Genomic DNA, 27,552 nt, shown 5'->3' on the forward strand with positions numbered 1-27,552 from the left:
AGCAGCGGGACTTTCCTAACATGTAGGACCTCCGCTGCGATATAAACCCGGAACGGGCGACTCGCTCACCCTTATTCTACTTATGGATATTTTTTTTATATATTTTTTGCTGTAATTAAAAAGGTCTGCTCAGGTTACCCATTACCAGTGTATATCTGTATTTCTCTATAGATAATTTATCTATATGCTAGTTACAAAGAGCGGACAGGAAGGAAAAAGCTGGGATTTTGCAGACTGAGCTCAGATTTATGTCATTCTACTGCCCCCTAGTGGTACAAAACTCTATTAGCATGAGAGATTACATTCAGCAGCATTCGTTACTACTGGGGCACTCTAGCTTGGAGAGTAACACCGATTGTAACACTACGGGATCAGCTTTTCAATGTTCTATGTACAGTATATATACTGCATTTTACCTGACCCTTCCTGATTATTCTCTCTCAAATAAATGTAGCAATCCTTTTGGTTTCATTCATTATTGAGGTGCACTCAGTGCCTGCGTAACACAGCGCAGAGGGGTTATAGGCTCTGCAACTGTCCCCCTTGGACCCACAAGTTCGTGAGAGGACACAGGTCTTCAGTCTACGCACAAAGCAAGTTTAGAGCTCCGCTAAAGCTTTCCCCCATCATCCTTCCTCTCTCGCCCCCCCCTACAAGGGTGTAATAAATTAATAAATACATTCTTCCAGGTCAAGGTAACTTTAGCAAAGGGATTTTTTGGTGTTGTGTGCAGAATGTCCTACTAGCACACGGTGCATGCTCGAACACCCCTAGCAAGAGAATTGCGCTAACATCCCACCTACGCTTCGGCGTCCTGGCACACCTACATTGGATTTTAGCCAAACGGTAGAGAACAGAGTCTAACACCAACACCTCTCATAATCATTCCACACCAGCCCGCGCTGCTCTGTTGGTGCCTGTGGAATACATCTGGTTTTATACCCATTCTCGTTAACAAAAGTGGTCAACAGGTGTGAAGAGAAAGCAGATTAGCAGCATTATGGCTTATTAAAGAGAAAGCACCCCCTATATATAGCTACGCGCTGACCCCCCATCCATTCCTTGGAGTATGCCCAGATATAAAAGCTAGGAGACGTGCAGCTTTCACTGGTTATAACGTCCAAGTCACAGGCAACCTGGAGGGGTGTGGGATATGGGGGGGCAATAATAATACAAGACGCAGTATTCCAAACTTCAATCTGTATTTGGGGGGGATTGGCTTAGTGTGACACGGTCCCATGATGCGGGAGGGTCAGACAGGGGTTCTATGCTCCCCTCAGCGCTCTATGCTCTGCCCCAGCGCTCTATGCTCCCCCCTACGCGCTCTATGCTCCCCCCAGCGCTCTATGCTCCCCCCAGCGCTCTATGCTCCCCTCTTTGGAGGGCTGTCGCCTGGTTCCCATACTAACACAGTGACACTGCACAGAGCACCGTCCCAGAAGCCTAAGCATTTGGCTTTGTGGCCACACTACAGGAAGACAGCATCTGAACGTAACACGGGGACAGCTACTGCGTGTTACAGGTATGACCAATCCTTCTGTATTCACCTATTCACATGGCTGCACAAGGTTTAACTCCTCCGGCCAGCTATGAATATTCATGAGCATTAATGCCAAGTTGAACAGCCCCGTTACTGGGGTCCCGAGAAACATCCTGTGACATCACCGAGCTGCCAGCACGCTGTATATTGGCTCCGAGGAAGATTACAGTACTAAGAACATCTTCCCACACCGGCGCCTATGTTATACCTAAGACGATTAGGACAGAAAGAGGTAGGGTCGTCGACCTATGCTGCTCCTTAGTAAGGTTCACTACATGATGACTGCAATAGTAGCGTCCATTAATAATAGAGATGATAAAAGTGCACCCTCAGGACACGCATAGAACAGATGCACCCACAAATGGCAGGTGCCGCCAGTACTTGAACAAAGGATGCGTTTAACATAAAGATCAGTGTATATTATAAAAGCTGGCCCAGTGACCCGCAGCATGCGGTTAACACGGTAAAGGCAGCACACAGCACGTAATAAAGTAACACAATAGTATGTGAGGCTGGGTCCATTTAGAACAATAATGACTTAACACTGGTCTTTTTCTGTGTCCTCAAAGATCTGTGCATGTTTTCCAGATCTCCTCACAGAAGCACTGTGAATAAGTCGAGCACTCAAGTGGCGTTTCCCGCTAGGCTGTTTTAGCAGTGCGCAGCGCCCTGCCCGATTTCAAAACGGCAGAATGCGCCCTGACCCACTTGGCGGCAGCACATAACCGTCTTCAGACGGCAACATTAAATAGTATAATGGACAGATATTCAAAACCAAGAGATAAGGGAACACAGTGTAAATCTAGGTGTAATATGAATGGTATCGGTATGAAATATAAACGGCTGAATAGCCGGTGGTTCTCATACCGACGCCGGAAGCCCGAAGGTTCAACATCCCGACTGGGGCTGGTAAGTAGGCTAACCTCCCTCTGTCGCCCCCCCCCCCCTTATCCTCCCTTGGTGGGGCCTAGCCCTAAAACTCCCAGGGTGGTGCCCAGTCCTAAATCCCCCCGGGGGTGCATAAACCTAACCTCCTGCTGCGGCTAACACTAACCTGTCCCCGCTTACCTTCGTTCAGGATGCCGGCTGTCAGGATTTCGGCGTGGGGCTAAAGATAAACGTCGGGATTTCGCCACCCATCTTTTGCCCCGGGTCGGGATTCAGACAGCCGGCTTTCCAGCCGCCAGTAATTTCACGGCATCCCGTATGAACCTGTGGTTCCTTGGCATTGATTCATGTATACAGAGCGTGGCCCTTGTCAACTCTTTGGCTGCAGATTCCACATGTCAATAGGTTAATGGGAATTTAATTTACTTTACTTGTTATTACTTTTGCTGTCGCCAGGCGCATCTCAGTACCATCTGAAGACGGGTGGCTTGGGAATCACAGCTGAAAGGTTTAGGAGATGATAAAGCCATTTTTATTAAAGGCGAACGCCTCGACAACATTGCATAGTAATCTGGTAAGCAGCGCTAGTCTGCCACAGAGAGCCCGGCTGCCCCATCTTGCCCTAATCAGAATAATAAATAGGAGGTGTCCACACGTTACAGAGGTGTAATACGCCCCAGTGCCTGGAGAGAGCCGCACTCTGCAACACACGGTTATAGCATTGCTCTTTATGTCACATTAATGCACCAATACAACACACGGTTATAGCATTGCTCTTTATGTCACACTAATGCACCAATACAACACACGGTTATAGCATTGCTCTTTATGTCACACTAATGCACCAATACAACACACGGTTATAGCATTGCTCTTTATGTCACACTAATGCACCAATACAACACACGGTTATAGCATTGCTCTTTATGTCACACTAATGCACCAATACAACACACTGTTATAGCATTGCTCTTTATGTCACACTAATGCACCAATACAACACACGGTTATAGCATTGCTCTTTATGTCACACTAATGCACCAATACAACACACGGTTATAGCATTGCTCTTTATGTCACACTAATGCACCAATACAACACACGGTTATAGCATTGCTCTTTATGTCACACTAATGCACCAATACAACACACGGTTATAGCATTGCTCTTTATGTCACACTAATGCACCAATACAACACACGGTTATAGCATTGCTCTTTATGTCACACTAATGCACCAATACAACACACGGTTATAGCATTGCTCTTTATGTCACACTAATGCACCAATACAACACACTGTTATAGCATTGCTCTTTATGTCTCACTAATGCACCAATACAACACACTGTTATAGCATTGCTCTTTATGTCACACTAATGCACCAATACAACACACGGTTATAGCATTGCTCTTTATGTCTCACTAATGCACCAATACAACACACGGTTATAGCATTGCTCTTTATGTCTCACTAATGCACCAATACAACACACTGTTATAGCATTGCTCTTTATGTCACACTAATGCACCAATACAACACACTGTTATAGCATTGCTCTTTATGTCACACTAATGCACCAATACAACACACGGTTATAGCATTGCTCTTTATGTCACACTAATGCACCAATACAACACACGGTTATAGCATTGCTCTTTATGTCACACTAATGCACCAATACAACACACGGTTATAGCATTGCTCTTTATGTCACACTAATGCACCAATACAACACACGGTTATAGCATTGCTCTTTATGTCACACTAATGCACCAATACAACACACTGTTATAGCATTGCTCTTTATGTCACACTAATGCACCAATACAACACACTGTTATAGCATTGCTCTTTATGTCACACTAATGCACCAATACAACACACGGTTATAGCATTGCTCTTTATGTCACACTAATGCACCAATACAACACACGGTTATAGCATTGCTCTTTATGTCACACTAATGCACCAATACAACACACTGTTATAGCATTGCTCTTTATGTCACACTAATGCACCAATACAACACACGGTTATAGCATTGCTCTTTATGTCTCACTAATGCACCAATACAACACACGGTAATAGCATTGCTCTTTATGTCTCACTAATGCACCAATACAACACACTGTTATAGCATTGCTCTTTATGTCACACTAATGCACCAATACAACACACGGTTATAGCATTGCTCTTTATGTCACACTAATGCACCAATACAACACACTGTTATAGCATTGCTCTTTATGTCACACTAATGCACCAATACAACACACGGTTATAGCATTGCTCTTTATGTCACACTAATGCACCAATACAACACACGGTTATAGCATTGCTCTTTATGTCACACTAATGCTCCAATACAACACACGGTTATAGCATTGCTCTTTATGTCACACTAATGCACCAATACAACACACGGTTATAGCATTGCTCTTTATGTCACACTAATGCACCAATACAACACACGGTTATAGCATTGCTCTTTATGTCACACTAATGCACCAATACAACACACTGTTATAGCATTGCTCTTTATATCACACTAATGCACCAATACAACACACGGTTATAGCATTGCTCTTTATGTCACACTAATGCACCAATACAACACACTGTTATAGCATTGCTCTTTATGTCACACTAATGCACCAATACAACACACGGTTATAGCATTGCTCTTTATGTCACACTAATGCACCAATACAACACACGGTTATAGCATTGCTCTTTATGTCACACTAATGCACCAATACAACACACTGTTATAGCATTGCTCTTTATGTCACACTAATGCACCAATACAACACACGGTTATAGCATTGCTCTTTATGTCACACTAATGCACCAATACAACACACGGTTATAGCATTGCTCTTTATGTCACACTAATGCACCAATACAACACACGGTTATAGCATTGCTCTTTATGTCACACTAATGCACCAATACAACACACGGTTATAGCATTGCTCTTTATGTCACACTAATGCACCAATACAACACACGGTTATAGCATTGCTCTTTATGTCACACTAATGCACCAATACAACACACGGTTATAGCATTGCTCTTTATGTCACACTAATGCACCAATACAACACACGGTTATAGCATTGCTCTTTATGTCACACTAATGCACCAATACAACACACTGTTATAGCATTGCTCTTTATGTCACACTAATGCACCAATATAACACACTGTTATAGCATTGCTCTTTATGTCTCACTAATGCACCAATACAACACACTGTTATAGCATTGCTCTTTATGTCTCACTAATGCACCAATACAACACACGGTTATAGCATTGCTCTTTATGTCTCACTAATGCACCAATACAACACACTGTTATAGCATTGCTCTTTATGTCACACTAATGCACCAATACAACACACTGTTATAGCATTGCTCTTTATGTCACACTAATGCACCAATACAACACACGGTTATAGCATTGCTCTTTATGTCACACTAATGCACCAATACAACACACGGTTATAGCATTGCTCTTTATGTCACACTAATGCACCAATACAACACACGGTTATAGCATTGCTCTTTATGTCACACTAATGCACCAATACAACACACGGTTATAGCATTGCTCTTTATGTCACACTAATGCACCAATACAACACACGGTTATAGCATTGCTCTTTATGTCACACTAATGCACCAATACAACACACGGTTATAGCATTGCTCTTTATGTCACACTAATGCACCAATACAACACACTGTTATAGCATTGCTCTTTATGTCACACTAATGCACCAATACAACACACGGTTATAGCATTGCTCTTTATGTCACACTAATGCACCAATACAACACACGGTTATAGCATTGCTCTTTATGTCACACTAATGCACCAATACAACACACGGTTATAGCATTGCTCTTTATGTCACACTAATGCACCAATACAACACACGGTTATAGCATTGCTCTTTATGTCACACTAATGCACCAATACAACACACTGTTATAGCATTGCTCTTTATGTCACACTAATGCACCAATACAACACACGGTTATAGCATTGCTCTTTATGTCTCACTAATGCACCAATACAACACACGGTTATAGCATTGCTCTTTATGTCACACTAATGCACCAATACAACACACGGTTATAGCATTGCTCTTTATGTCACACTAATGCACCAATACAACACACTGTTATAGCATTGCTCTTTATGTCACACTAATGCACCAATACAACACACGGTTATAGCATTGCTCTTTATGTCACACTAATGCACCAATACAACACACGGTTATAGCATTGCTCTTTATGTCACACTAATGCACCAATACAACACACGGTTATAGCATTGCTCTTTATGTCACACTAATGCACCAATACAACACACGGTTATAGCATTGCTCTTTATGTCACACTAATGCACCAATACAACACACGGTTATAGCATTGCTCTTTATGTCACACTAATGCACCAATACAACACACGGTTATAGCATTGCTCTTTATGTCACACTAATGCACCAATACAACACACGGTTATAGCATTGCTCTTTATGTCACACTAATGCACCAATACAACACACGGTTATAGCATTGCTCTTTATGTCTCACTAATGCACCAATACAACACACGGTTATAGCATTGCTCTTTATGTCACACTAATGCACCAATACAACACACGGTTATAGCATTGCTCTTTATGTCACACTAATGCACCAATACAACACACGGTTATAGCATTGCTCTTTATGTCACACTAATGCACCAATACAACACACGGTTATAGCATTGCTCTTTATGTCTCACTAATGCACCAATACAACACACGGTTATAGCATTGCTCTTTATGTCACACTAATGCACCAATACAACACACTGTTATAGCATTGCTCTTTATGTCACACTAATGCACCAATACAACACACGGTTATAGCATTGCTCTTTATGTCACACTAATGCACCAATACAACACACGGTTATAGCATTGCTCTTTATGTCACACTAATGCACCAATACAACACACGGTTATAGCATTGCTCTTTATGTCACACTAATGCACCAATACAACACACGGTTATAGCATTGCTCTTTATGTCACACTAATGCACCAATACAACATACTGCATGAACTGTCTGTATAGATTTAAAAGTTCAACATCTATTATATTACTAATATTTATAGAGGTAAAGTGGCACAGAGAGTACACACAATGTAACAGAGGAAGGGAATACAAGAGCAGATCTAAGGTCAGTATGTATGACCAAACTGGGCTGTTTGGCCTCAATGCCACAGCCTATTGGGCACAAATACTGTGGGTACACTATGACAGGCTGTGATCAGATTTATGCCGGTTTCAACAAATACCGGGTCTGATTGGCTTTAGTGGTCGATTTGCTCCATTTATACAGCAACTTCAACCCATTTAGGTGTAAACGGTGTAAAAAAGCCACATTGTGTATAGCGGGGGCTGTGCGGTGAAACATTCATTTGGAGAAGGCACTGTAGAGGACAGGGATGTCTTGACAAACTGGCTGGATGTGGATTGGTGGTCGTCAGACGTCCAGAAAGGAGGGCAGCTCTAGAGGAGATCTGCAGGTGTCACTATATATACAGGAGAAGCATCACCTGCGGAGACATCCTGACTGCATGTCACTGCTCACAGTTTAGATTTACTTGCAGAAAATGTTGAAGTCTTGAAGGGGTGGGGTGGGGTGGGGGACGGTGGGGGGGGGGGAAGGACTTTTAAAATGGCAGCTTAAGGCTGATCTAAGATGCAAATAGATATAGTAAATTATAAATGTATATGGATAAGTTTTCATATCTTGATAGGAGCCAAGATAAATCACAACACATGTAAATGTGCACTTTCTGCCCTATTAGAATGGTTTTCCTCCATTGTAGCTGGTTTATGTTTCAGAAAGAAAACACCCCCCCGGTCTCCGTAAAGGCATTATTGTGGGGTAAATTTGTGATGTGGTCCTCTTTACCAAGTCATTACCATAAGATATCACATTAATGCATATAGCAGCATCTCCGATGCCTTGGAATAGCTATCCGACCTGTCTCTAGCCTATACACAAGGCAGAAACACCTGTCATAGAAAGGCTACAGAAGCCCACACTGCGCCTGTTATTAGGGGGGAGGACTTGCTGTGTTCCTGCTGATGTTGGCAGCAGTTCAGCCCCTTACAAGTAGCACCGCGCTCCCTGGCCCGCAGTTCTCTCCCTCTCATCCCCACACTGTGTGATGTCCATCACCGCACTTTATCCCCAGTGACCGTGTGCCTCAGCCGGCAATAGGCGTAAATTATAATGTGCAGTATAATGCAGCGGGCTTTATATAACATGAGAAGGTGACACTCCTATGTCTATGGCAGGCAGTTATACCTTCTAACACATACATCACTGAGCTTCTAATTGTAGTGTAGTGGGGACATTTACAAAGTATGACATCATTACTCTGTATTTCACTAAATTGTGATGTATGACATCGTGAGGTGATTATTGCAGTGTACCGTTATAGGGTATGACATCATGGGGTATATATTACAGTGTAATGTCTAAGATTGTGGGGTGTTTATTGTAATGTAACATATTACATCATTATGGGGTATATATTACAGTGTAACATATAAGATTGTGGGGTGTTATTGCAGTGTAACATATTACATCATTATGGGGTGTTAATTATTGTACTACACACCTGAGATTATACCCAAGTACAGGTGGCTTACACACCCCAGGAACACCTCCTGGTCAGTATCCTGCCTGCTACACACAAGAATGATTATTTGGCAGAGAGTGACCCACAACTTAGTGCTAACTTTATAAGCTACACAAAAAAGCACCTCCAAGATATATATATATATATATATTTATATATATATTTAGGGTGTGCATTATAACTTTATAAGCTGCACTTCACAGGTTTCGGACGGTGGACTTAAAGGGGCAATAATATTAAATGCAAAACAACCGATTTTGTAATTAACATCACCTCTGTAACCGGCAGCAGCTTCCATACTTACTCAGTACAGATTGCATCGATCCGGGTTCAGTGTATCTGTTGTTAGGGGCAGAAGCTGCTCCATTGGTGACCATGTCGGTGGCAAAACTCCCCCATATAAAAGGAGCACACTAGTGACTTCAGAACCTGGGGAAGCCAGGAAGGAGCTGCCAGAGAACTCAATGCTTCAGTCTGTGCTGCAGAGTACAGCTAGACCCGGCTGTCTGCTTAACTCGCACAAGGTAAAGGTCTGAGTAACTATGTGAACTGCTGCTGAAACTCTCTGCAAATAACTTTTTTGGGGTAAAATATATATATATATTTATTTATTTAATTTATTTATTTCAGGTCAAAAAAAATATGAGATATGGTAAGAACTTACCCTTGTTATCTCCATTTCTACGAAGTCCATAGGGTTCCACAGGATACCTTGGGGTATAGGTGTGACGTCAGTCGCAGGGCACCAAAGAGTTAAGCTTTCAGCCTCCCAGGATGCACTAGGTCCCCCTCCTATACCCCGCCCCTGAGCCAAGGCACCTCAGTTAGTTACCAAGCCATAGGCCGGAGGAGGAGAAGGAAGAGAGAGAACAAAGATCTGGACACATACAAGAATCACATTCTCACCAGAGGGAGACGGAAAACCGGTGATCAGAGCAAAGCCCATCTGCAGCACAGGTGCGACAGGGCGAGAGTCCTGTAGAACCCTATGGACTTCGTAGAAATAGAGATAACAAGGGTAAGTTCTTACCATATCTCATATTTTCTACTTCAGGGTCCATAGGGTATCCACAGGATACCTTGGGGATGTCCCAAAGCAGTATCCTTCAAGGGTGGGGACGCTCCTGTGCAGAAAGGAGAATCCGCCGCCCGAAGGAAGCATCCTGAGAGGCGAAGGTGTCAAACCTGTAATACCTCACGAAGGTATGGACAGAGGACCACGTAGCAGCCTTGCAGATCTGGACTGCAGAGGCACCACGTCGAGCTGCCCACGAAGGACCCACAGACCTAGTGGAATGAGCCTTCAGAGAAGGAGGAACCGGTAGGCCTTCATGAAGATAAGCTTCAGAAATAGCCATACGGATCCAGGCTGCCAAAGTTTGCTTTGAAGCAGGCCAACCCTTTTTACGGAAGCCATAGAGGACAAACAAAGCGTCCGACTTCCTAAACGAAGAAGTGCGGTCAACATAAGTCCTTAAGGCCCGCACAACATCCAAAGAGGCCTCACCCACGGAAAGACCCGGTGAGTTAAAGGCCGGAACAACGATTTCCTCGTTAACATGAAACTGGGAAACAACTTTGGGAAGAAACTTGGGCCGAGTGCGGAGTACTGCCCTGTTCCCATGAAAAACCAAGAAAGGGGGTCTACAAGAAAGAGCCCCTAACTCAGAAACACGTCTGGCCGAAGCAATAGCCAGAAGGAAAACAGTCTTCGCTGTTAGCCATTTAAGATCCACTGATCCCAGTGGTTCAAACGGCGGTCCTTGGAGAGCCCTCAGGACCACAGCCAAATCCCAAGGCGCCACAGGTGGAACAAAGGGCGGCTGAATGCGGACAACACCTTGCATAAAGGTGCGCACATCCGGGATTGTAGCAATCCTACGGTGAAACCAGACAGATAGGGCCGAAACCTGTACCTTCAAAGAAGCAAGGCGAAGCCCATGATCTAGTCCCGCTTGCAGGAAGGCGAGAATCCGAGACAGACGAAACTCTCGCGGTGCATAACCTCTCGGTCGATACCACTGGAAGAACGTATGCCACACGCAATGGTATATCCTCGCGGAAGACGGTTTCCGAGCTCGCAACATGGTACGCACCACAGAGCTGGAAAACCCCCGGGACCTCAGCATGGCCGTCTCAACAGCCACGCCGTCAAAGACAGCCGAGTCAGGTCTGGGTGACGACAAGGACCCTGAGACCGGAGGTCCGGTCGTAGCGGCAACCGCAGAGGACTGTCCACGGACAGACCCTGAAGGTCTGAGAACCAGTGCCGTCTGGGCCACGCGGGAGCTATCAACAGGAGCGTCCCTCCTTCCTGTTTGAATTTCCGGATTACCCGTGGAAGAAGGGAGACCGGAGGGAACAGGTATGCGAACCGGAACGTCCACCGGACGGACAGAGCATCCACCAGAGACGCCCCTTCGTCTCTTGTGCGAGACCCGTACACCGGCAACTTGTTGTTGTGCCGGGACGCCATGAGGTCGATCTCTGGAAGACCCCATCTGTCCACCAGTAGTTGAAAAACGTCCGGGTGCAAGGACCATTCCCCCGGATGAACGTCCTGGCGACTTAGAAAGTCCGCCTCCCAATTGAGCACTCCCGGGATGAAGACCGCTGATATGGCCGGAAGATTGCGCTCCGCCCAAACCAGGATCCGAGACACTTCTACGAGAGCCGCCCGGCTTCGGGTTCCTCCATGCCTGTTTATGTAGGCCACGGTGGTAGCGTTGTCCGACTGGACCTGTACCGGGTGACTCTGGAGAAACCGATGTGCCTGCTGGAGAACATTGAAGACCGCACGGAGTTCCAAGATATTGATTGGAAGCTCCGCTTCTGTCGGCGTCCACCTGCCCTGGAACAGATGTGGACCCGAAACTGCTCCCCAGCCCCGAAGACTGGCGTCCGTTGTCAACAGGACCCAATTTGGAACCCAGAACGGACGTCCCTCGCTGAGGTGGGACGTCTGTAACCACCAAGCAAGGGACAGACGAACCTCCGGGGTGAACACAATCGTCTGGGACTTCAGAGACTGAGGCAGCCCGTTCCACTTTGACAGGATCAGGTGCTGCAGAGGTCTGGAGTGAAACTGGGCATATTCCACCATGTCGAACACCGACACCATGGAGCCCAGTAACCTCATCGCCGAGTGTAGAGACACCCGGCGGCTATGCAGACAACTGCGCACCCTTGACTGTAAAGCAGAGATCTTTTCCTCCGTCACGAAGATCTTTTGCTGTCCCGAGTCCAATAAGGCTCCAAGATGCAGAATCCTCCGAGACGGGATTAGAGTGGACTTCTGCCAGTTGATTAGCCAGCCGTGCCGTTGCAGCAGGGCAATGGTCAGGTCCAAGTGGCGTAACAGGAGCTCTGGAGATCCCGCCACCAATAACAGGTCGTCCAAGTACGGCAACATGCGGACTCCCTGCAGCCGCAGAGAAGCCGCCATGACCACCATCACCTTGGTGAAAACATGTGGTGCTGTCGCCAGGCCAAAAGGTAACGCCCGAAACTGGAAGTGGTCGCTGCGGATTGCAAACCTGAGGAACTGTTGATGGCGCAAAAGAATAGGGACATGCAGGTAAGCGTCCTGTATGTCCAATGACACCATGTAGTCCCCAGGTTCCAGCGCCAGAATGATGGACCGTAGGGTCTCCATCCGAAACTTCGGTACCCGCAAAGACCTGTTGAGTGCTTTGAGGTTGAGAATCGGACGAAAGGACCCATTGGGTTTCTGTACCAAAAAAAGATTTGAATAGAAACCCTGGCCCCTCTGGGAGAATGGAACAGGCACTATAACTCCAGCCTGGAGCATAGTGTGCAATACCTTCAGCAGCTCCGTAGCCTTGTTCCGGTCTGATGGTAGACCCGTGGTGAAGAATCGAGCCGGGGGTCTGTGCCGGAAGGAGAGGACGTACCCGTGGGAGACCACCTCCAGAACCCAAGTGTCTGTCGTAGTGACCGACCAACACTGGGCGAACTGCAGCAGGCGGCCTCCCACCCTGGGATCCCCCAAAGGGAGGCCCGGACCGTCAGGCCGCAGGCTTGTCATCTGGCTTGGGGGCCGGACGTCTGGTACTCAATGCCTGCTTCCGGGGCTTGACCGATTTCCTAGGGCCAGCCTGACGAGGAAACGACTGTGGTTTGGGCCTGCCCTGGGCCCTAGATGACCGAAAGGACGATGGTACAGAACCAGAAGGAGCAGCGGCCGACGGGAGACAAGCCGATTTGGCTGCCGCCAGCGTGGCCACAATCTTATCCAGATCCGGACCGAAGAGAACTTCTCCGGTAAACGGCAACGCTTCCAAACCCTTCTTGGAATCTGCGTCCGCCTTCCAGGATCGCAGCCACAAGGTGCGACGAGCAGCTACCGCTGCTGAAGAAATTCTAGACACCAGAGTACTAATGTCTAGAGCCGCCTCGTTGATGTAGGTGGCCGAATCACAGAGATTGCCAATCAACTCCGCCTGTTCGGCCGGACAGTCGGAATCAAAAGAAGCCTCTAATGAATCCGCCCAGCGCTCCATCGCTCTGGCAACCCAGCAAATGGCCATAGCCGGCCGTGCTGCCCCCCCTGCAAGGGAATAAGCGGACTTCAGGCAGATCTCCACCTTGCGGTCCGTAGCATCCTTAAGGGAGGACATGGATGGCATCGGCAATGTGGCACTACGGACAAGACGGGTCACGTGAGAATCCACCTGTGGAGGGGATTCCCACTTCGCAAAATAATTATCCGCGAACGGATAAGCCACCGCCAGGCGTCTCTGCGGCTGGTATCTTTTGCCAGGCTGTTTCCACGCCTCCTCTAAATGGTCCACCAACTGACCCGAAAGAGGAAAGACTGTGGCATCGCCCTTCACGTCTTTGAAAAAGGCATACTTAGACATAGCCGCTGGGGGAACTTCGTCCTCAATCACCAAGGCTGTGCGGACCGCCCGAATAAGTCCAGGAATATATACCTTGGACTTGGCATCAGCGTCCTTAGTATGGAGAGGTTCCTGATCGTAAGGATCCAGAATCTCCCCATCATCAGACGTCCCTTCGTCATCCTCATAAGGAGCGGACAGAGACGCCACCGGCCGTTTATGAGGCCGCATCACAGACTCCCCTTGCAACACATCTGACAAGTACTGTACAGAACTCGTCAGGGAGTTAACCCACGCTGACTCCTGAGAAACCGGGAGCGGGGAAATAGGGAGACTGTGGGGTACCACCAATTGTCGTGGGAAACCCTGCATGGGTGACGACACCACAGACTGCTGGGACAAACCCATCAGAGTAAACGCGGGCTGCGGAGCTAACTGGCCCACTAAAGCTGTTAGCGCCTGAGCGAAACAAGCCCAGGGCGGCTCCTGTACCGGTGCTGTAACCGTAAGAGGCCGCGCCATGGACAAACACTGCCGGCAAAGGCCCTCCGCGCTACCCTCCCCCTCCGCTAACGGTACTTTACACGTGGTACACTGTAGCCGGAGGGGAAAATCACTTTCAGACATGATGGCACCACGTATGTGACCCCTCTCACCAATTATATATTAAATAGGCGAGAGACCACCCTGCAGCACCGCACCGCAAGGGCTTAGCAGAAAGAACAGGGACAGTAATAAAGCTGACAGTCTTGAGAAGAAAAGTTACAGGCAGCGCTAGCACAGTCACATACAATGCAAAGAAAATCAATTCCTGCACTAACAGCGCTGATCACTCAACTACACAGACACAGGGCCTGGTAGGACACAGCGCTGCATACACAGACCTGACCACAGCGGAGGAGAGGTATGCGGGGGGACCCAGACCACGATGCTTCCATGCAGGCTTCCAGCAGCGTTCACCATGCTTCTGAAAAGATGGCCGCCAAGGAGCAGAGAGAAGGCTGGCCTGGGGGAGGAGCGCTGACACAGGGCCAGTCAGCACAGTGCAGAGAGGGCTGTGTGCAGCAGGGGAGGCGCCGGCTGTGAGACAGGGAAGGCGCGCTCCCCTGGCATGCATTTAACCCCTGGGACGCCGCAGCGCTACCGCTCTGCTGCGGTCCGCTGTCCCAGGGGGTAGTGGAAGCGCAGGTTGGTCGCCTGGCTCCACGCTGCAGCCAGTCCCCAGGGAGCCCCCTGCCTGGGGACTTAGGACCATGTGATCAGCGGGGACCCACCGCGGGACCCCGCTGCTTACCTCTGTCCCCCTTGAATCCGGCCATGGTCCGGAACATCTGGGGTCACCGCTAGCTGTGACCCCAGATGCCCACCAGCATCCCCGGATCAGTACCGGCGTTCTGGTACCGGCGGGGTGTAGGGAAGACAGCATGGACGTCAGGACTGACTGTCCATGCTGTTCATCCAGATGTGCAGCCGCAGCTGCATGAAGAAAAAGCTTCAGGGGCTCTTCTAGCCCCCACTCCAACAGGTGCACCCGACTCCGGCCGGGCACCAAACTAAACTGGGGTGCCTTGGCTCGGGGGTGGGGTATAGGAGGGGGACCTAGTGCATCCTGGGAGGCTGAAAGCTTAACTCTTTGGTGCCCTGCGACTGACGTCACACCTATACCCCAAGGTATCCTGTGGATACCCTATGGACCCTGAAGTAGAAATTCCCCTCGCCCAGACTGAGTAAGCAATCAATTTTGTGGAAACGTGGCGAGATCCGACAGCTGCTGGTCAGCTAGCCACGGGCGGACGATGACCACATACATGTACGTGAAGAGTTGTAATCTAACGGATTGATATAACTGCAGAGTGTATGGGCGCCTTCGTTAATAAAAAAAAAAAAAAACATTCGATGATTAAGACACCTAAAAAGAAAAGTTCTAAACTGTCCCACAACATTAACAGTTTATGAAGCATTGTAGCGGGAGAGGAACAATGAAGCTGTGTTATTAATAAAATGAAATTGCAGGTCCATCTATTTACTGCAGTACATTTGTAAAACTGGATATTTTTTCTCATAGAATTGGTTTAGAAACTTGGACAACTAATGAAATAAAATAAAGTGTGTAAAGCGTCTCACAATCACAGAAAAGTAGTTACATAGCGGGTAATTCAATTAAATGTGAAGTACAGGCGATTGACAGATGGCAACACCGCAATACATCACCCAGAGATTGTGCATTTTATCTCGCAGTCCCACTGGGATGCACAGGACAATGCACCATGTAAGCCTAACACTGTACATATGAGATTTGCTTGCACATTGCATCTAATTTAATTGACGTCATAAACACTGAATGTATCCCCCCCGAATCCTGTCTACGTGTAATATTCCATCGTGCTGCTAACTTAGACATTTTCATCATCTTTTGCAGAATATTCACTACTGGGAAAAATGAGACGTCAGGCCTTCATGAATACTTCCCTGACATTATACACTCTTATTTTTCTTCCAACAAGTCTTTGAAACTTGAACATATTTGTGTCCTATTACAATTGTCCCCTAGAATTGGCAGAAAAGACGACTAATGCAAGAAATGCTAATAGAATATCAAGCGGCTTGTTAGGGAAGTTAAACCGTCCACCCACATGACACCGTGATAAGAGGCGACAACGCAGAATCTTATCGGGGCGAGTGGTTCTGCCTACGTCGTATCTGGCTCGGATACTCGGAAATGATAAATGAAAGCAGCCTGGGACGCGCTGATTAGGTTATTCCCCAGGTGTGCACACGGGGATCTGGCTGATGTTTTTAGAAGCGAGTAATATTTGGAAGGCGTGAGGAGCGATGGGATGATTGAGCACCTGGGGGAAGGCACACATACAGCCGCCTCCGTGGGATCTTGTCATTAGGCAGAATCTTGTTTCCCGTCTTGGGAGCCATGTAAGACATTTCAATGAGAGCCGCATAACGCAGAAAGTTCTCTGTATACTTTGGAAAGACGTGTTAAATGCTTTAAAATCAGGGGATTTTCAACTTCAGTTCTCAAGTACCACCAGCAGGTCATGTTTTCTGGATTTCTTTAAACATGCACAGGTGAGATAATCTATGTTGCAGGATCAGTAATTATCCCACCTGCTTCCAGAGACAGAAATCCTACAAACATGACCTGTTGAGGTTAAGGGGCCCATACACAAGCGACTGACTATTGTCTTCCTGCAACCCGGCATCTTTGGATTTCACCGATTTGCCGATCATGATCAAAATATGATTGTAATTTGCAAATGGGTGAAATTTAACATGTATAATTTCACCGATCCTCCGACGGATTGTGGAACATCGATGGCCGCCCGGCGGCATTTCTCACCAGTGGATCGGCGTCTCCGATCCCATCGCAGGACGGCAATCCGTCGGATGGTGTATGGGGGCCTTGACTTGTGGGTGGAGAACCATTGCTTTAAAAGGAAAACCGACCTGAACTACACAACAGTGTTTTTATATTCAATAATCCATATGTGCAGACGTCATGATAAACAAAAATCTTAAAAATTGTATATGTAGCCATCCAATCAGTAGCCGCCACAGAAGAGGTGTCACGGAGAAAAGATCCATTATACAAGGCAGGAGTGTCCCCCAAAAAACACAGGGGAACCAGAGAGGGCCCCGCTAGTGCTTCACTAGTCACTGCTGAGGGAAGTTGTATAATATGGTCGGTGGTGACCCCAGCGGGTACTAACACACCCCAGAATGACGACTCATGGACGAATACATTGTACGAGGAGTAAACACAAAAAGGTCCTTTGCTCCTAGGGAAACTAATCTTTCTTCTGACTTTGGCAGAAAAGACCAGCGGCCCACATTGCTTCTTGCAGAGATACCCTGTGAGTATTGCTGTCAGCGAGCAAAGCGCACAATTTATTTCTGTCTAACACACTGCACACCTGTGTCTTCTCATCACGGAGAGCCGCCGCCTGGCTGGGAACAGCAGCTGCAAAACATAAAAATCTGTGTTTTCTTCCCGTCCGTGGAGCCTGCCGGCCAAGCAGGTTTAGTGGTTCTCCCCTCAGAATACAGCCATTTATGGGCAAGCCGGTGAGAGCAAGCAGAGGCCAGCGGTGATGTTTATGAAAAGCAGAGCAGTCTAACCCTTCAGTCCGTGCGGCTCTGCCTTGGGTTTCCTTACAACTTAACACTTAACTCCCATGTTATTCCGTGCAATGAATGTGAGCACAGGATCCGGCCTCTCGCACTAGCTACAGACTTTCCTGCAAACACTGAGCCGGGATGAAGGGGAACAGGACAGCTCATCCATACTGGTCTGACCTAGTGTCAGCTTCACCTTAACATCCCGGCACAACAGCTGTACTGACCCGCCACCCCCTTACACACACTCCATTCCATGGGGGACACATTACAGGGGAGGGGGTTACTGTACAAACACTGAGCCGGGATGAAGGGGGAACAGGACAGCTCATCCATACTGGTCTGACCTAGTGTCAGCTTCACCTTAACATCCCGGCACAACAGCTGTACTGGCCCGCCACCCCCTTACACACACTCCATTCCATGGGGGACACATTACAGGGGAGGGGGTTACTGTACAAACACTGAACCGGGATGAAGGGGAACAGGACAGCTCATTCATACTGGTCTCACCTAGTGTCAGCTTCACCTTAACATCCCGGCACAACAGCTGTACTGACCCGCCACCCCCTTACACACGCTTCATTCCATGGGGGACACATTACAGGGGAGGGGGTTACTGTACAAACACTGAGCCGGGATGAAGGGGAACAGGACAGGACAGCTCATCCATACTGGTCTGACCTAGTGTCAGCTTCACCTTAACATCCCGGCACAACAGCTGTACTGACCCGCCACCCCCTTACACGCTCTCCATTCCATGGGGGACACATTACAGGGGAGGGGGTTACTGTACAAACACTGAGCCGGGATGAAGGGGGAACAGGACAGGACAGCTCATTCATACTGGTCTGACCTAGTGTCAGCTTCACCTTAACATCCCGGCACAACAGCTGTACTGACCCGCCACCCCCTTACACACTCTCCATTCCATGGGGGACACATTACAGGGGAGGGGGTTACTGTACAAACACTGAGCTGGGATGAAGGGGAACAGGACAGGACAGCTCATCCATACTGGTCTGACCTAGTGTCAGCTTCACCTTAACATCCCGGCACAACAGCTGTACTGACCCGCCACCCCCTTACACGCTCCCCATTCCATGGGGGACACATTACAGGGGAGGGGGTTACTGTACAAACACTGAGCTGGGATGAAGGGGAACAGGACAGGACAGCTCATCCATACTGGTCTGACCTAGTGTCAGCTTCACCTTAACATCCCGGCACAACAGCTGTACTGACCCGCCACCCCCTTACACACTCTCCATTCCATGGGGGACACATTACAGGGGAGGGGGTTACTGTACAAACACTGAGCCGGGATGAAGGGGAACAGGACAGGACAGCTCATCCATACTGGTCTGACCTAGTGTCAGCTTCACCTTAACATCCCGGCACAACAGCTGTACTGACCCGCCACCCCCTTACACGCTCCCCATTCCATGGGGGACACATTACAGGGGAGGGGGTTACTGTACAAACACTGAGCTGGGATGAAGGGGAACAGGACAGGACAGCTCATCCATACTGGTCTGACCTAGTGTCAGCTTCACCTTAACATCCCGGCACAACAGCTGTACTGACCCGCCACCCCCTTACACACTCTCCATTCCATGGGGGACACATTACAGGGGAGGGGGTTACTGTACAAACACTGAGCCAGGATGAAGGGGAACAGGACAGCTCATCCATACTGGTCTGACCTAGTGTCAGCTTCACCTTAACATCCCGGCACAACAGCTGTACTGACCCGCCACCCCCTTACACACGCTTCATTCCATGGGGGACACATTACAGGGGAGGGGGTTACTGTACAAACACTGAAAATCCATAAACACAACCTTATATCAGTTTTAACCAGTTATCATTTCACATGACCAAGATGAGCTGATGCCCTTCTTTACCAAGTGCACAAGACATGAAGCCATTTAAACATACAAGTATGTATGTACGTACAGTATATCTATCTATACACACACTTCTCTAAATATATAATGAGTTATAGCAGGTGATTGTTTTACACAATTGAACCACAGGTTCTGGACTTCTTAAACACATAATTTAGGTTTAGTGGAGTTATCTAAAGCTGGGGACACACTAACACATATATTGGCCGATCGATTGATGGGCCAATATATCTGCTGCCCGTCGGCCAGTGTGTACCCGCGATATGTCGGTGAACGTCGTCGTTCACAGACATATCACATTGGTTGTGCTGCACAGCCTATGAACAGATATATCTGCAGACTGCCCGTACACACACAGCGACAGCCGCGGGTAGGGGGGCGGGACCCGCCCACTGGGACACGCCCCCAGGCCGCTGGGACCCGCAGCCAGACACAGATGATGGCCGTTCAGTGTATATGAACGACCATTGTCTGTATAGTGTGTACCCATCTTTAGTCACATGGCTTGTGTTGTCAGTCCTGTCTCGCCCGGACACAATGATCGGCTATAAAACTCGGACACATGGCACCCAGGGAACCGACCGTCTTACCTGGATGACTTTGTAGAAGTAGGCGTACTGGCGCGCAGTGTTCTTGTACTGACTGAACACGTCGTGTATGGCTTGGGTAGACTGGAGATACTGGACCTCATCCTCCTCGAAATAAAGTGGCGTGTCGTAGCTGCCGGGGAGCGTCTTGATGTATGGGAGCCAGAACGAATTGGGATTTGCTCTCTCACACAGCAAGTGGAAGGCCAGGGTAATGTTCCCCATTGCTTGCAGAATGCGGTCTTGAGAGTAAAGCGATCCTAAATACAGAGAATAATAATAGGTATAGCAAAAAAAACAAATACCGTACATAAACTGAAGCAGCTTAGCAAGTACACAAGCCCATTATTAGGCCATGTCACTGCGATTTCCATAGAACAAAGATTAGCAGATTGCTTCATTTGAGATAAAACCTAATAGCGCTTTTTTCGCAATCAAAACAAACCTAAACACTTCTTGTGCCTATGACCTACTGTAGTTGGCTGTAAGTGTGCCCGACGTAACCTTGCACACATGCTATTTGTGTATATCCACAAGCATCTTGCTCCGCTTACGAACTTATTTATGCTATTTTTTACATGCAGCTTTATGACACCACAGACACAGTGCTATAGATTTTCTATTCACACACTACTCATCTCCAATATTTGACATACATCAATATGCAACTAGAGATGGTCTCCCCTGTATCCCAGGCCTTCAAACCACTCACATGTAGGGCTAAATTTACTAAGCGACTCCTGTGCCATTTATTTCTACCAGCGTGCCCACGAGTGAGCGTCTCAATCACGGCAGGCTCCCGGAGGGAGACACTGCAGCATTTTTCGTTTCGCCAAGATCTGTGGATGATATATGGACCGGAGAGGACCTGTCCCATGGATGTGGTGAACGAGGGGTGGTCCTTATTTACACAACATTCGCGGTGTGTGTTTTGTTATCTGTTTAATCTTTTTCTTTACAGGCGGACTATAGATAACAGCGGGACCTGGATGCCTGGGTATGCTGCAACTTGTGGTCGTCAAAGTGCCATCATGCCCTGGCAGACTTGCTGGGACCAGTAGTTGACATGTAAAGAACGATCTTCTTATTACTATAAAATAAATAATTACCTCCGTACCCACTGCTCTGCGGTATGAAAAAGAGCCCTGGGTTGTTGGTTGTCCTTAGAGAGAGGGTCTGCACTTCCCTGGGGATTCCAGACCCTGGTTGACCAGTCGAGGGCTGTTTAACATTATGGCAGGGGGACCCCACGTCGAGTGTCTCCATGACTGGTTCAGTTTAGTGCTGGTTAGTGATTAGTTAGACCAAAACCATTTTTTCAACACCAGCCTAGGCTTTAAAGGCCAGATTCCCACAATGTTTTTTTTGTGTTTTGTTTTTAATTTATTTTCTTTAATAATAATACAAGCCAGGACAGACCCTATTAATCAGTTCAGGCTTTTAAACCAGGGCAGGCTTACAGAAGGCTGGCTTCGGAACAGGACTTTAGAAACCGCAGGGGTGGGTCCCATCGGTATGTAATCCCCTTGCAACCCGCCGCTTACTAAATTTAGCCTGTGTTGTTAATATAGTTTTGCTCTGGTTCGGTGGTTAAGACAAAGAAGAGCAACCCAAAATGCCATGTGCCAATCCCGATCTATTGTAGATCATATTCTTACCCAATACTGAGTTTTTAGCAGACTCGACAGACATCAATAACTTTCTTGGTACCCAAAGGAATAACTCTTCTGCCTGAGGGAGAAAAACAGGTGTTATTCAGTTTTCATGGAGGAGTACCTAGAGGTGGCCCCTAATAGAGAAATCCTAAACAGACAACACACGTACTGCACAGGAATAGGACGCTGCTGGCAGAGCCGGATTAAGGGGGCAGGGGGCACAAGCCTTTGAGTATAGCTGCAATGTAAAAGTGCACTGCTAGCTGTAAAAATTATAAAACGGAGATTGGGGGGTGGGTGGAGTTCGGGCAGGGGGCAGGGCTACACAGCAGTTAGTCAGTGCCAGCAGCAGCATGGAAGAGAGGACGGGAAGAGGCAGGAGCAGCTGCAGTGTGCCAAGTGACCATGTAAGGCAGCATTTTCCAACCGCTGTTCCGCTGGAGAAGCAGAGCCATGCCTGCCAGTGCGCGCAGCCTCCGCCGGGGTCCTGGAGATATCAACACCAGTTCTAACTTCAGGCCCTGGCAGTGCTGGGCTCTTCCAGGTGGCTCAGATGCATCCCAGGCTGTGACCTAAGGAGACGCACGCTGCAACGCTGTTCTGCCCACATAGTGCTTACTGCTCTGTCTCTCTGCAGTGATTTAGGAACACTCCCTGAGGCTGAAGCCACTGCTGGATGCCGATCAGGGACAGGGAGGGACGACTGGGAGCTTCTCTCTCTTTCTGTTACCGACAGGTCAGGAAAGTCTTTTGTGTTTCATTTTTTTTCTGTGCGGGCCAATGGGTTAGATGTATTATAGCGACACTGAACGTGCCGCTATAACGCTTCCTGCTTCGCTTCTTTACCCAAGGCGAAGCATGAAACACTACCGGCCGGAGAGTGGGAGTGTTAACTCCCCCCTCTGGCGCTCCCCGCTAGAGACCGATGCACTTTGTGTCAGTCCCAGCCGGCTCCACTGAGCATGCGCGGGACCTCGCAAGTATCGCGAGAGCCCAGAGTGCAGCCTAGAGCCGGCAGCCGCCGCAGTCCCTGCTGTGGGGATAGGGCATCGTCAGGCTGTAGCGGTCGATAGCGACAGCAACAGCAGGCGGAACGGTCAGGCGATCTGACCGTTCATACACAGCCCTGCCGTTCGGCGCTACTATCTTGTAGATAGCAGCGCCAATAATGACAGGGGCGCATAGCCATTTACCACCAAACCCCCGATCATACAACGGGTAGAAGCTGTATATATCGGGTAGAAGCGGTATCAGCGCACATAACTTGCGCTGATACCGCTCCTGAGCGTCTTACATCTCCTGTGGGGGCCAAAACCTGAAAATTATATGAAAAAAAAATCTTAAATATATGTGTTAACATTTGTGATTATAGATTATATTTGGATAAAAAAAAAAAAAAAATAACTGGAAATGTACCTTGGCAATTTTTAAATCTTGATCAGTGTGCCGCGAGTTGCAAAAGGTTGAAAATCAATGATGTAAGGCAAAAGGGAGGAGGGGGATAATATGTATATGTGTGTGACTATGTATGCATGTGTGTGACTGTGTGTATATGTTTATAACTGTGTGTGTGACAGCATGTGTATAAGTGCGTAACTATATATGTATGGATGTGTGTGACAGTTTGACAGTATATATGTATGTGTATGACTATGTATGTATACAGATCCTCCCAAACCATTACGATTTTGGTGGGTCAGTCCTGTCCTTTAGGTACTGTCCCACCTGGAGGAAAGGTAGGGAGGGAACGCGCTCACCAGCTGTGCAAGTGAGGACGGGGAATGATGTGCATGCCCCAGTGTGATGTGAAATGGGGGCGTGCAATGTGGCCACTCCCCCTGTTCACGTGCACGCAGAAGGCTTACGCTCTACCACTCAATCTCCGTGTCCCAAATGTTGGTCTTTAGGGCCCCCCCGTCCTAAGTGCCCCGGCCCCCCCAAAGCCTTAATTCAGGTCATAAAAAAACACAGTTGGTGGATATCATCCGAACCAGTCTCTCAATCTGGTCCATAGTAGCCACCAACATAACCGCTCCGTCACCAGCTTAATGCCACAGAGAAGGGTTCAAATGACAAATTTGTTTTATCATAAAGCAGAAAAACAAAAGCGTACCAATCATTTATAAACCTTAACCACCATGATTATCAGCTGCAGGAGATAAAACAATTATGGGAGATCTACTAAAAACTGTATTTTGCAAATATTACACAAATCGCAGCTTCCGGATGAGTAATGTCGCTGTAACTCATGCCCCAAATTCCAGCAATTTAATAAATGTATCAGAAATCCGTTGTGTGATTCAGTCTGCAGGTAATAAGACACATGCAGGAGATTGGTGGTCTATTATCCAGCCAGCCATTAATAAAACACAAGATACCTGCTGCCTCCATTTACTGGGGACAAAACACAATCTAGATTTATGTGAGTGTGATCCGCCTGCTCAGCGGGAGACCTGTGTGCATGCAAATGATAGACAGCAGGTCTCACCAAGCTCCAGACTCCCTGACCATGCCGATGAGCTAGAAAGCCAGAATATGGAATCTCCACCTTAATGAGAGAGAAAGCGACACCAACTAATAACTCGCCTTGATATCCCTCGTAGCTCTCAGCCCGCAGCCCTCGTCGGGAAATTCTGCCAGTTCGAAGCCTTCAGTGGATGCTCCATTCTCATTCGCCCATTCAATCAGCTCGGGGAAATAATCTTCTCTTTTCCCATCAAACACGACAGATAAACCAACTAAGAGTCACAACAGGAAACCTTTTTTGAAATGGGCTGCAGCGTAGTAAACGATTCACATTTCCCTAGTAATTTCTTAATCCTCCTCACTTCTACAATAATTTCGTATAAACCAAGGGTTACGTTTAGGGGAAAAAAAAAAAAAGTTTCCCCCTAAAATGACGCACCCTGTCCAGTGTCAGCGTGCTAGCTGCTGTCCCCCTGCACTATCCCTGTCTCCAGTACCCTCCCACTCACAGTGAGCGGCTCGGACCCTTTATGCCCGCCTTCCCTAGGGCACTGGGTAACTGTTGCTACTGTTATAACGGTCACTCGGTTCTATATAAACATCTTGTTTTGATCTTTTTCTCTTGTACTGTGTTTGAGCTTTTCAGATATAGAATTGTGTGTATTATTGTAATTCTCCCTGCACGGCGCTACTGACACTTGTTGGTGTTGATAATTATATATATATATATTTTATCACATGCAGATAAGCATTTCAGCCAAGGGAAGCGATGGTTTATGTGAGCTACGTCTGCAGCAAACAGCATGAAAAACATCTGTATAAATTCAACTTTCTAAGAGACACGTATTTAGAATGATATACAATAAGCTCACGCCACATATTGCAATAAAGGTCGCTACATAACTTGTGTACAAAGGACCTCATTCAGAGTCTCTCGCTAGCGCTGTCCGCTCGCAAGCGGCCTGATGCTTTGCGTACGCGCACGCTTCGTTCTGCGCGTGCGCGAACTACTCTGCGATCGCAGGCCGCTCGCTCGCCCAGCAAAGACAGCCCAGTGAAATGAGGGACAGGAGGTGAGGTTTGTGGGTGGTGACAGGGGCAGGACACTAATAACGGGGGAGTGGAGGTGCGAACGCAGGCGTGCATGAGTGTTTCCATGCCGTTTTAGAGGCGTGCATAATGAACAAGCAGCGTCATAGTACACGTCACATGCCTGGTTTTTACACTGATTTCCTCGCAGTGCTTGCGGTAGGGTAAGGCAACCACAAGCGCTGCGATCGCTTCCGATGGTCCTCGATGTACCAATGTTCTAATACACTTCCTGGAGACGACGTGTGCAGGTGGGCGGCTCTGGCTGTGCGATTGGGCGCATGCTGGCCGCTCGCTAAGACATGGCGTGCGTGCTAATGCCTTGGCGAGCGACCGCTTCCCGTGGCGTCACTTTGACAAATTTGCATACGCTGGGTGCGAGCGATCGCATCTAGCGAGAGACTCTGAATGAGGTCCACAGTAGGCTGTACGCAGACACAATGGCCGCCAGTGTATGGTCTTCTGCCAGGGCCAGCGATGTTTAAAATTGTGAGAGGGTATTTAATATGACCACCGTCAGAGAGGACACGAGGGTGGGAAGGCCGGCCATAAAGGTCTGCGTGCGGTGATCTCTCCATGGAGGCAGATGTTTTTGCAAATTCACCAATTTCAGGTTCATACAGATATTATCTTCTAATTAACGCTGCAACTTAGGTAGGGGCATATATTTTCAAAATAGAAACTGGGTATGTGACATTTAAATCTAAAGCTGGGTACACACTGAAAGATATGTCGCCCGATACGGCCAACATATTGCCCACATCGGCCAGCGTGTACCCACAGCATGTCGATGCGCGCTCCCGTCAGTGACATCCTCAGTCGGACCTGCATGCAGGTCCAACGGGCGATATCGTTAGCAGGGGGCCATGCTGCCGAATCCAGCATGGCCCCCGCTGTCGTTGCGTTGCTGCCGGCACCTCTACCGGGTCCGGTCACTGCCAACGTCACGCACACTAGACCTTGTCTAGTCTAGTACCCGGCATTACAAAGATGGAATATTCCTTTAACATCAACTTTACATATTTTGCTACAAATAATCAAATAAAAGTGTCCTGGAAGATGGGTGGTGTTTTTTTTTTTTAAGTGAGGAATTTTATCTAGAATAATGCAAGTATAATGGAATCTGCTAAGGTGTGAGGCACTGGGACGGAGTGTACGCAGGGGAGGCCCCTTTCTCTGCAGGCACAGGGTGGCGCTGGGGGCACTAAGAGATGCCCATTTCTAGAGAAAGCACCAGGAGCGTACATTAACGAGAAGTTATAGGCCTGAACTTCTGTACTGGAGACTTCTGCAGTGTACCAACACAGCTAGCGGGATTACCATACATAGACACAGGGAGTGTTGCAGCAGCTATAAGTGCAATGGATGGTGGGGGCTGGATTGTGAATATAGGTGGGTACACACCTGACAGATCTCTCTGCCGACAGAGCGGCCGATCAGGTAAGCAATACACACTTAGCAATCGGCCGATCGACGTGTCGGCGCCGACATCGCAACTGGGCGGGCATTTGAGCTGAGTGCTCAATCGTTGGCGGTCCCCGCAGCATGTGTACAGGCAGTCGGCTCACCGCAAGTACACACATATCTGCAGAGCTGCTGTGATGGGTCTGTGGACAACATCGTTCGCAGACACATCAGGGGTAGACTCCCGCCGACCTGCTCACGATATATCTCAGCCGTTCAATTAATTGGCCGATATATCA

At 47.9% G+C, this 27,552-nt stretch overlaps 1 protein-coding gene across 2 annotated transcripts in view; it reads right to left on the reverse strand.

Moving 5' to 3' along the window:
- The window catches only part of SETD3 (SET domain containing 3, actin N3(tau)-histidine methyltransferase), a 72,496-nt gene that overhangs the window by 17,317 nt on the left and 27,627 nt on the right, over nt 1-27,552 (reverse strand). For both annotated transcript variants that reach the window (XM_088464299.1, XM_088464298.1), the window contains exons 5-7: nt 24,881-25,032; nt 22,298-22,370; nt 20,643-20,899 (exon numbers count right to left, since the gene is read on the reverse strand). In XM_088464299.1, the coding sequence (XP_088320425.1) occupies nt 20,643-20,899; nt 22,298-22,370; nt 24,881-25,032 (482 nt within the window). The remainder of the gene's footprint in view (nt 1-20,642; nt 20,900-22,297; nt 22,371-24,880; nt 25,033-27,552) is intronic.

The sequence above is a fragment of the Taudactylus pleione genome, unplaced genomic scaffold (genome assembly GCF_031769625.1).
Source record: "Taudactylus pleione unplaced genomic scaffold, aTauple2 ptg001628l, whole genome shotgun sequence".
In the NCBI taxonomy this organism is placed as follows: domain Eukaryota; kingdom Metazoa; phylum Chordata; class Amphibia; order Anura; family Myobatrachidae; genus Taudactylus; species Taudactylus pleione.